Source organism: Pinus tabuliformis, chromosome 1_2 (genome assembly GCF_031772625.1).
Source record: "Pinus tabuliformis cultivar Carrire ecotype Pingquan chromosome 1_2, CPIR1, whole genome shotgun sequence".
Taxonomy (NCBI): domain Eukaryota; kingdom Viridiplantae; phylum Streptophyta; class Pinopsida; order Pinales; family Pinaceae; genus Pinus; species Pinus tabuliformis.
Genome location: NC_142298.1, coordinates 687,336,243 through 687,348,504, shown reverse-complemented (window position 1 = coordinate 687,348,504; position 12,262 = coordinate 687,336,243). Strand labels below are relative to the sequence as shown.

Genomic DNA, 12,262 nt, shown 5'->3' with positions numbered 1-12,262 from the left:
TTTGATGTGTCACCAATCACCTCCTGCCAATGAGCCACAATGGTGGCCATGCAATAGTTCAAATCGCCAATCTAAAGGAGGGAATCGATTACGTGGCTTCGTTCAAAGCCTAGCTCTACCCAAACCATAATAGTTTCTCCAACTTCAGTATTAAAATTCAAGTGTGATGGATAGTTTCAAACGTAGTCACTCCATAACCATAACAAGTCTATGGTCAAGCCATAGCCATCCGACAAGTTCTTAGAACCACAACGAATCACAATAAAAGGATAACTAGACGTTCACTGTGAGAAACTAGAACCATAACCTTGGCGATGAATGAAAACTCCTTTCAAAACCAAAAAAAAATGTTTTTGCAAACAATTTGAATTCTATTCATAGAGTTTGTTGGATGCCCACAATTGGAGTTAGAATGATGTGTTTAGGGGTTGAGTATGGTTCGTATATATATTTGGCTAGTGGTCCCAGGCCTTATGGGGCCATCCCTAAGCATCCGTGAAACTCACCTTCATAACTGGTCGACCAACAAAATGTGACCCAAGTCTTGTTAATGTTTGCGCCATGGTTCCATGTGGCCATGCCATATGACCAAGGTCGATAAATGTCTGGAGCTCCATGTCCATGTGACCATGCCCATATGACCAAGACCCAAGAATCATTGGTCATTTCCTTGATGACATCATCAAGCCATGTGGCAGCCTGAGGGGTGCAATGTGTCACCCTGTTTTAAACTTTTCACCAACTGAAGTGTGCCAAATCACCTTGCCACATGGCAACCTCTGGTGGCGACACATCATCACACTAACATCAACTAGCTAAGATGTCATGTTGACTTTGCTAATGAGCAATGTGTCACTCGTCAATAGGTTGATGCCATCATTCAACAAAATGTTTCCACGTGTCATTGATCTGTTGGAGGTGTCATTGAACTGTTTGAAACATGCACATCATTTAACAATGTTAAATAGTGTGCATCTTTGTGTGCTTGAGGCTGTTGATCCACTCCAAAGTTGCATCCTAGTTCACATATTAAATATCTGGGTCTTTGCCCTAAAGTTTGTTCGTTCGATTTAATACTGAAATTTTAACTAGCCATAACTTCTCATACAAGAGGAGTTTCTCTAAGAAGGATATAATGTTGGAAAGGTATCAACGAAACCTACGCAACCGTGTAGTTTTTGGGATCATTGGGACGTCATAACTACATCAAAAATTCAAATAAATTCAAGCACCCATATCTTCATGTGATGAGACCTTGTGAAAGATCTAACTATTATATCACCTTATAAAGAGTGGTATTGTTGTTGTCCCATTCATCCCCTTTGACATCAATGATAACACTAAGTGCAACATTTCTAGTTATTTTAGCTTCACCCTCAAGGATGAACTGGTCAAACTCTTCATTCATTCCTGAGCAACACATGTGAAGAGTTCACATCATTCATTCATGAGCAACACATGTGAAGAGTTCACATCATTCATTCAGGAGCAACACGTAAAGAGTTCACATCATCAAAGTCATTAACACAAATGCACAATTTGTAAGGAACAGCCCATTGACCTTCTTCTTTTATTAAATAATGTAAAACTTCTTTACATAAGGGTCTAAGACAATGGCTCAGCCCTAAATAAACGAACAAGCCAATAAAAACTTGCCAGAAGAACTAGTGCCACTCGGCTTGATCAACGCGACGGGTTGTCTCCACCCTAATCGCGACTTCCTTCGGTTCTTCCTCAACTTGCTCGGTTCATCTACCAAGTGTAGACTCACTCGAGTCCCCTTCGCCCTCGGTTTTTCTCTTCTCAGCTTCTCCTTTCCTCCTCGGCTACTCATCCTCTTCTACGACTTTTTCACTTGTCACTTGTGTGATTTGAACTTCCTAGTTCTTGCTCTCCATCATGTGCATTCCTTTTATATATATGAAACCTACCTTTGTGTTCAACTTGCCCTCATGGCCCTTCCATCTCAGTTGGGTTGGCTCATCGGCTCTCTATAATATAACTTTGGATGGGGCTGACCTCCTATCGTTTGACTCATCCATGCTCGTTCCCTCATCTGCTCTATCATTGCACCCACTCGTTCGACATTCAGTCCCACAACACCTCTAGCTAACTCGTTCCAACATGCATCCAATTAAATGACACTCAGGTCGACTTCTTTCTACTCATCTTAGGCTTTGCACTCCTTGGTCACGTTGCACCGTCATAGTGCACGTTCCACCAAGCTGCATGCACTTTGACCCATCTTGGTTTCTTCTTTGCTTGAACTGGTTGGGATGCTTGGTTGTGCCATGCCCCTTGTGCCACCAAGCCATCCTCGTGCCAACCCACATGCTCCCTCCCAAGTGGAAACCCCAAGTCTTAGTGTTTTGCCACTCAATTGGGCGTGCTCTTGTCCATACCTCTCGGTTATTTGCCACCGTCTTAGTTTTGTTGAAGCCTTGGCCCACAACTCAACCATTGACCGAATCCTCCATAATGTTGGATTAATTGTGATATAAATGTCACAAATGGTGAGATGGGGATGTTGCCCTTGGTGCATGCCTTGGGTAAAAGCTCCCCCAACTCTATGCCCTAACAAGTGTAGATTTGTTGGTGATAGGGTGCACTATTAAGGCACAACTTGTGATATCATTGGTTCAAGCCCCCAACTAGCCCTATATGTTGTGTGAGGTGCCGTGTCGGTATGCCTAGAGATTATAGTGGTAGTGATTGGAATCAACCCATGTCACACCAACACGAACCCACCCTAATAAAATGATTTTATCAGTTCACGAATATAACACCAAAAACAAAAACAAAAAATACTATTGTTATATAAAAACCTTCTAGGCAATCCACCACCCCTTCAAATGCTTGAGAACAAGAATCAAAACATGGTTAAAATTACTCAACAAAGATTCAGAACTGGTGGAAAGATTAGAAATTCTACACCATTACTAAATCAGTAATGCAGGGTCATCCCTTAATCTAAGGAAAATTGTGTACTTGGAAGGCACAAGGGGTTTGCACTCAAATGACCCCTTCCAAGCACATCAAGCATTAAAATTGGTACAGGGATATACAATCAAAGTTTTAGATATTTATATCATGTGAATTGCTAGGCTTTAGTTTGAGTCATGCAAATGAGGACTTCTATGTGCCCCGTATAAAAGCATGCAAGAAGATGAAAAAACAGACCCAAATGTACTGAGGATCAAAGAACCCTGTTTTCTATTGAAAATGCACATATATTAGTAAGGATAATTAACCATGACATTAAACAAATGAAGCAGGCATTGTAGAGTACAATGAAAATAAATTCCTTGAACATATAAAACAAATAATTTACAAGAGTCTTCATTGATATGAGCATATAACTTGGTTTATTTTTGCAAAGATGTGTCTTTTCCAACCAGACAAGTATACTCTCGAGCAGCCTATATGCTTTGAAGTAAAATGTCAAGAGTTGCCTCAGAGTTCACGACAGACCAGTAGGTGTTGTGTGAATAACATTTTATTATATATATATATATATATATATAATCTTTTAATGATGGTATAAGAAGTGTGATTACTCATTAAAGGCAGTGGAGGACAAGAACAAATGTATGTTGTACCTTGATTAGAAAATAATGAAGCAATAGTGTTGAATTGCTGCAATTTTTTTCAATTTGCTTTCCAAACATGTCAACTGGCAACTGTATGATTTTGAGGTTACAAGCATCCTTTTAGGACCGTTCTTGTGCCAAGGAATGCATAGAGCTGTTATAAAATTGAGCCTTGATCTACTTCACTTCAATTTAAACTCATTTATCCCCATCTTTGTCAGTGAAGAAAATAATTTCAGAAACGAAAAATAGGCACATGAAAAATCATATTGATGCTTTTGATAAAATCTTACAATTTTAGACACACTCACTGTCATTGATAAACTTTCCAACTTTCCCTCTACGGTAAATGTTCCACAGAACTGAGGATTTGGCTTTCGAATCAATATATTTCTCCAAGAACCATTTTTCTGTCAAATAGACAATACTTGGGAAATGCATCCCTCTGTTCAATATTTTCACGGATTTCAATGCCATCAATACTCTATACCGAGGAATAATCCTCGTTTCCAAGCTGCATCCAAGCAGAGATGGATACCTAACAAGATCATCCAATAACAGCCCCGCAGAATTGACCAAAAAACCCTAATTACGCTTCAGCTTTTCCTCTGAAACCCCCAGAATCCATGGCTGCTGCCTTGATAAATCCGAAGCTTGTTTTTCTGAGAAACCTAAACTGCTCAAACTGCAGTGTTCGTTCTAATTTTCCTTTCCCCACCCCCAATATAGCATGCGTAGCTGTTGCAAACATCGTTGATCCCTTCTTTGCACAAACTCTCGGCCTGTTTAAATGACTCCAGAACGTTTTCCTCAGAAGTCATGAGCAAACAGGCCTGCCTAGCCAGTAATTCCGATACCGCATCATCCTCAACACCCAATCTTTGCAAAAGTGAAATTGCAGATTTGAGTTTAATTTGCATGCAGCATTAGTGATAACTAGTTGGCGATATCTTCTTCCTTCATGAAAGTCCTAGAGAAGCTGAGCTTAGACTTTAGGTTTCTTTTGGATCTAAAAAAGAAAAACCTGGGGTTGCAAAGGACCACCTTTTGAATCTGGCAGGTGTGGTCAAACCACAGCCATTTAACAATTCCAGAACTTCTTCTAAATTGTGTCTGGATTTATTAAGCAAGCTAGTGCAATGGCTAAACGTCTATGTGATATCTTTGGCTGTGAAACCGCACTTGTCTATGAGAAACTCTATGGCAACAGCCCTGTCTGGTGGAGTTGTGGAAGGGGTTGCTATTTCATTTGGGTGCAGAATTAGGAGAATTTTATCTGGTGTTTTGCATGAAATAAAACAGAAGGAAGCAGCAAATTTGATATGGCTTGGCGATGGAGTAATAAGGGGGTTTCCTTCACCATAGGTAGCTTCCATGTCAACTGAACATCAATGGACGTCATCTCTGAATCACCAGAAGCGTGGTAGAGGGGAAAGAGAGTAATTATTTTCAGTTGACATATTTTCCAAGACTTGCCCCTTTATAATTTTGTTTAGTTTGATTTCTCTATTGTAATCCTGAATCCTTGAAATCCATTTTCCTCAGTTCCCCAGACAATCTTGTTGAGACAATATATGCTTCACAACCACATGGGGAATATATGCAATAATCATTGAATACCCAACATAACCTTCATAATGCTTTAAGAATTGAATAAAGGCATATGCCTACTTTTCCACAGTTGAGTGCTTTAGTTCTGAATCTCGCAATGCCTTACTCGTAAAGGCAACTGGCTATTCCATTCCTTAATTATTTTTCTATAACAGAACTCCTCTAATGAAAAATTCTGAAATTCTTTGGAATAATTAGAACTTAACAAATTACAGTTGATGTTATGGTTTCTTTTATCATTCGAAATTATTTTCATCATCCCATTTGAAATCACCATCCGTCTTCAAGAAGTTGCCTATGGCTTTGTTATCCAAATATCCAGATGAATTCATGGAGGCCCAACAATTATCCATACAAAACTAAAGCTCACCATTCTAAGGAAAAAGGCATTGAAGAAGCAGCTTCCAACCTCGAGAAGAGTCATTAAATGTTATTAAATAAATTCCATTCATCTAAGTACTTTTAAGCTCATCTCCAAGTAACTTCTTCATTTTCCTCATGCAAGCAGTAGCCAAATAGTACATGACCAAGCATTTGATTGTTTGAATAAAAGTCATTAAAACTTACAATAACGTAATATTTTATGTTAGTTCCTGAGGGGCAGTTCAATTGGTTATCGCTATGATAATGAGGTGTTTTGTATCATGAGATTCAGTTCAAATCTCCCAATTTAACCATGTTTGTGGAAGGTGCATACGTAGTCACTTGAGGTTATAGTAGTAGCTGTTGGAATCGACCTTGTGTCACATGAGTACGAAATTGAAACTGGCCTAGTTGCTGATTCCTCTAGCTACAAAAAAAAATACACATAATATTTTATGATAGTCCCTAGTGTGTAGATCAGTTGGCGATAGGGTGCACTATTAAGGCACCCCTTGTGATATCATTGGTTCAAGCCCCCAACTAGCCCTATGTGTTGCGAGAGGGGCCATGCTAGTATGCCTAGAGATTATAGTGGTAGTGATTGAAATTGACCTTGTGTTACACAAGTACAAGACCACCCTAATAAGATTCTATCAGCTCACAAATATAACCCCCACCCCAAAAAAAAATACTTCATATTAAGTAAAAATCCTTCCGGGAAATCCACCACCCCTCCAAACTATGCTTCAAAACAAAAATCAAAACATAGTTAAAATTGCTCAACAAAGATCCAAAACTGTTTGAAAGATTAAAAATTCTACACCCTATACTAAATCACTAATGCAGGTTTATCCCTTAAGCTAATGGAAATTGTGTGCTTGGAAGGCACAAGGGGCTTGCATTCCATGACTTTTTCCAATCACATAAAGCATTTAAATTGGTTCAAGGGTACACAATCAAAGTTTTAGATATTATATCATGTGAATTGCTAGACTCTAGTTTGAGTCATGCAAGTGAGGAGTTCTATGTGCCCCGTATAACTGCATGCGTAAAGATAGAAAAACAGACCAAAACGTACTGAGGATCAAAGAACCCTGTTTTCGATTGAAAATGCACATTTATTCACAAGGATAATTAACCAGGACATTAAACAGCATGCACAGAGATGAAAAAACAGACCAAAATGTACTGAGGATCAAAGAACCCTGTTTGCGATTGAAAATGCACATATATATTCGTAAGGATAGTTAACCATGGCATTAAACAAATGAAGCAGACATTGTAGAGCACAATGAGAATAAAATTCTTGAACATTATAAAAGCAAATAATTTACAGTAGTCTTCATTGATATGAGGATATAAATTGGATTGTTTTTGCAAAGATGGTGCCTTTTCCAACCAGCCAAATATACTCTCGGGCAGCCTGGATACTTTTAAGTAAAATATCAAGTTGCCTCAGAGCTCACGACAGACCAGAAGGTGTTGTGTGCAAAACAATTTCATATATATATATGTGTGTCTCTGTCTTTTCTTGCTGGCATAACAAGCGTGATTACTCATTAAAGGCGATGGACGACAAAAACAAATGTGAGTTGTATCTTGGTTAGAAAAGAATGAAGCAATATTGTTGAATTGGTCCTTGTTTTTATAATTTGCTTTCCAAACATGTTAACAGGCAACTGTATGATTTTGAGGTTACAAGCATCCTTGTAGGACCCTTCTTGTGCCAAGGAATCCATAGAACTGTTATAAACTTGAGCTTTGATCTACTTCACTTCAATTTAAACTCATTTCAACCCCATCTCTCTTGCTGAAGAAAAGAATTTCAGGAACAAAATACAGGCACATGAAAAATCAAATTGATGCCGTTGATAAAATTTTACAGTTTTCCAGAATCTTTTTGACCTGAGACACACTCACTGTCATTTATAAACTTTCCATCTTTCCCTCCATAGTAGATTTCCCACAGAACCGAGGATTCGGCGTTCGAATCAATATATTCCTCCAAGAAACGTTTTTCTGTCAAATAAACAATATATGGAAAATTCATCCTTCTGTTTGATATTTTCTTGGACATCAATGCCTTCAGTACTCTATACCGTGGAATAATCCTCGTCTCCAAGCTGTATCCAAGCAGAGATGGATACTTAACAATATCATCCAATGAAAGCTCCACGGAATTGACCAAAAAACCCAGATTACGCTTTAGCTTTTCCTCTGAACTCACCAAAAGCCATGACTGCTGCCTCAATAAATCCGAAATTTGTTTTTCAGAAAAACCTGAACTTCTCAAAAACTGCTGTCTCTGTTCTATTTTTCCTTTCCCCGCTCTTAATATAGCACGCATAGCGATTGAAAACATCTTTGATCCCTTCCTGATGCCCAAACTCTCGGCCTGTTTAAATGACTCCAGAACGTTTTCCTCTGAAGTCATGAGAAAACTGGGCTGCTTAGCCACTAATTCCGACAACGCATCACCTTCAACACCCAATCTTTCCAAAAGTGAAATCGCAGATTCGAATTTCTCTTCTTTGTGATTAAATATTCTTGCATTGGTGATAAGTAGTTTGGCGATATCTTCTTCCTTCATGAAACTCCTAAAGAATCTGAGCTTAGACTTTACGTTTCTTGTGGACCTGTAAAAGAAAAACCTGGGGTTGCAAAGGACCACCCGTCGAATCTGGGCAGGGGAGGTCAAGCCACAGCCATTTAACAATTCCAGAACTTCTTCTAAGTTGTGGCTAGATTTATTATGCAGGCTAGTGCAATGCTTAAATGCTTTTGTGATATCTTCGGCTGTCAAACCGCACTTGTTGATGAGAAACTCTGTGGCAACAGTCCTGTCTGGTGGAATTGTGGATTGGGTTGCTCTTTGGGTGCAGAATCTGGCGGATTTTATCTGGTGTTTTGCAGGAAATAAAACAGGAGAAAGCAGCAAATTTGATATGGCTTGGTGATGGAGTAATAAGGGGGTTTCCTTCACTGTAGGTAGTTTCCATATGAACTGAACATGAATGGACATCATCTCTGAATCACCAGAAGCGTGCTACAGGGGAAAGAGAAATTAATTACCTGAAGAGAACCAGGTGAACTCGATCCTAGGCTGGAGAATGGTTGGACCTCGAAAATATGAGAGAGACGATAAGATAAGAAGGGGATTTTATAGTGGCATATATATATATTTTAATTTTATTGGTACCACACATTCATGTATATTTTCGCAATTGTCTCCACACAAGAGGGGTATATACTTTCTCTTTGGATTGAATTATCTTTATTCTGGATTTGAATATGGGAATTTTTTTAGAGGGAAGGAAGCATATGTTTTTAATCATAAAGTTCACTTAAGTTGGGAGTTGAGTTAATCCACTTTATGATTGGGAGTTGAGTTAATTCACTTTATGAATGTGGGATTAGACTGAAATACACATTAAAGTGAATTAAGACATCAAAATGAATAAAATAAACTAAAGTTTAAATGACTTTATTAATGCTTATGTTTAGTATTTAATTGACCATCATTAAATTATTATTTATTTTAATGCATTTCTTCTTAGGGCAGTAAGAGCAGGCAGGGTTTTCTTTTGACCTAAGAGGAAACATTGAGTTTACCTTTCCATGAAGCTTAGGTTTGGCCTCTAATAACCAAGTTGAAGCTTATGCTTTGTACCAGGGGGTCAAATTAGCCTCTTCCCTCACTATCTAAAAATTCATTGTAGTGAGAGATTCTAAACGCTGAATTTGGCAACTTCACCTAGGCTTAAATCCTTTTGATGCTATGTTAAGGTCAATATTCCATATTCTTCATATAAATAATCCCTGAGTAGATTATTAGGCAAACAAGGCACTTCAGGAAAAAGTTGGGGTTGATTAACAACCAATGTCTCATTCAACTAATTTTGCGATGGTTTCCTCATTTAAAGAATGGTCACTCACAAAATATATATATGGTATACTTCCACCCTCCTTGCATCACGCATGTGACGTGCCCTCTATCACTCCTTGTTATTTCATCATGCCTCATCCTTCATCTTATATCTCTCCTATGCTTTCATCTGGATCATTGTAAGATCTTTTGAGCTATGGTTGGTTGCTTTCATCTGGATCATTGTAAGATCTTTTGAGCTATGGTTGGTTTCCTTGTCTAGAGGTGCCATGATTGAAGAATGTGGCCTCAATCCCTAATTGAAAATGAAATTATTGGGCCAATTGAAGTGTGGGCACCTACTAGATGGATTGTGGTTGCAAGTTAATTTGCTTTTGTCACCCCTATTTCCCATCCATTTTCGTTGTTCTTTATCATTGCAAGTCGCTTCCCCAGTTGGTTCAGATTCATTCTCTTAGCCTTGTCCCCATGGTCGATCAAGAAGTTGTTAATCTCAAGATAACCCTCCACCAGTGAGCAAGCATAATTGAAGAGCTTCAATCCTCTCTCCACCTTCTCCAAATTTGATCCACGAGTCTAGAATTCCAAGTGGAAACATCAATGGACATTTTAATACAACATAGGCAAGTGATTCACTAGGTTCAAGATGAATGTGGGGTGCTTTGGTCATGGATAAAGGATCTTTAGGCCACAAATCCACTCGAGATTTAGACCCTCTCTCCTTCAGCTTATTCTGGAATGGCCTCTTTAGCCCAAGTAGAATCAACCATCCCAGATCTTAATGCTCTAGCTCTAATGACTTAAGAAATTAATGTTCTTTCCAGTCTCCTCCACTCCCCAAGTCCACTCTGATGCAGTGTTTTCTTCTCTTAATACTTGGAATCTTTTCTTCGGGACTACTCTGAAAATTTTCTCTCTAGACCTTTGCAAGTTTTCCTATTATCGTTTTGTCTAGAAATATCATAAAGTCCATTGTTTTAGTTTGGAATTTCTTAAATGGTGCTCATGTATTTTGTACATTTGTTGTGTTCTCTTGATGCAATTTTTTCTAATATTAAAAAGAAAAGAGACTTCTATTTCTCGTTAAAAAAATAGTACACACATTTTTCCAGATATGTTGATTGGCTTGTATTTGTAAATTGTCAAGGGTGTTGAATAGAATAAAAACTATTAGATGTCAATGTAGCCTTTGAGAGATTGACAATGCAATTAGAAAATAAATGCATGTGTATGTTAGAAAAACAATAAAAGCTAAAAAAATTGATTAATAAATTTCAACAAAAAAAGTGTTGGGTTGTGTTATATTCTTTCCACGACTAGTGACCTTAGTTAACTGGGGGGTTAGAGGGGGATGGGTAGCCCCCCTCTACGGGGTTCGGGACAACGTCCCAGGAATTTTTTTGGACCCTATATTAGGTGGGCGGACCTACCTATGGTTTTGTGCATGGTTTTCGCACATGGTTTTGGGCGCGATGGTTTTCGGTCCATGGTATTGGATGCTTCGGCATCTATAAATATGTATTGTAACATTGAAAGGAATGTAATGAAAAATCAAGCTGGTAGTCCCAGTTATGGGATCCAGGGGAAAATTTCTGTGTATATGTGTTTTATGTGTTATGCTCTCGCTATTGTTTATTTTCTGTGTTTTAGAATTCATATGCGGGTAATTTATGTACGGGGTTAAAACCTACATTTGGTATCAGAGCAAGTTTTGGCTTCAAGGGGACGCCTTTGTTGCTGAGGGGATTTGCTTAGGCCTGTGGTAGACCCTGTTTAGTGGGAGATCTGCAGGATCGATTCTGGTGGTGAAAGAAGATGGCGAGCAGTGGAAAGATAAAGATTGAGAAATTTAATGGTCAGAGTTTTGAGTTATGGAAACTCAAGATGGAGGGATCTGTTGGTGGACAAAGATCAGTGGATCATGGTAGATCCGACTACTAAACCAACAAGAGTGTCCGATGAAGAATGGAAGAAGTTGGATTGGAAGGCAAAGAGCAGAATACAGATGTGTGTCTCAGATTCAGTTTTGTTGAATGTATCAGGGGAAGCTATGGCGAAGGCTTTGTGGGACAAGTTAGGGACTTTGTATCAATCTAAGTCTTTGGTGAATAAACTATTCCTGCGGAAAAAGCTGTATAACTTGAGGATGAAAGATGGAGACTCGGTGACAGAGCATCTGAACACATTTAATACTGTGGTAAATCAGTTATTATCTACTGATATTAAAATTTCATATGAAGATAAGTGCATTAATTTGTTGTGTTCTCTACTAGATTCGTGGGATAGTCTGGTTATTGCAATAGGTAGAAATGCAACTGCTTTGCAGTTTTATGAAATAGTCTCATCCTTGTTGACGGAGGAGATGAGATGGAAAAATATGGAGAGCCAGAATGGTGATGCCTTGTCTGTACGAGGACGGTCCCAGAATAGAAACAAAAATAAGTCATCGAGTGAGAGATCTAAATCTAGAGGGAGATCTAAATCTCCAGGAAAACCTGTAAAGGTGGTGTGCTGGAAATGTGGAGAGGAAGGGCACTACAAAAGGGATTGTAAATCTAAAGCTCCTAACAAAGGAAAGGGATTTGATGATGCTCCTTCTGTAGAAGCGAAAACCACCTCAGATGAAGGTGGGGATGTATACTTGGCTTCTTCAAGTACACATGTAGATCATGATGCATGGTTGATTGACTCAGGCGCGTCCTTTCACTTTAATCCTCATAAAGAGTGGTTATGCGAGTATGAGAAATATGATGCTGGTGTGTCTTCTTGGGGGATGACAAGAAGGCTGGAATCGTTGGTCGCGGAAAAGTAA

General features: G+C 38.7%; 1 protein-coding gene across 1 annotated transcript; it reads right to left on the bottom strand.

Moving 5' to 3' along the window:
- Positions 1–6,856: 6,856 nt before the first annotated feature.
- Positions 6,857–8,711, bottom strand: LOC149207599 (uncharacterized). The gene has a single exon (XM_089395807.1). The coding sequence runs from the start codon at positions 8,587–8,589 to the stop codon at positions 7,444–7,446; it is 1,146 nt and encodes a 381-aa protein (XP_089251933.1). The 5' UTR covers positions 8,590–8,711; the 3' UTR covers positions 6,857–7,443.
- Between the last annotated feature and the right edge of the window lie 3,551 nt (positions 8,712–12,262).

Excerpts from the sequence above, each read along its gene's own strand:
- LOC149207599 (XM_089395807.1), bottom strand. The coding sequence starts at position 8,589 with ATGATGTCCATTCATGTTCAGTTCATATGGAAACTACCTACAGTGAAG.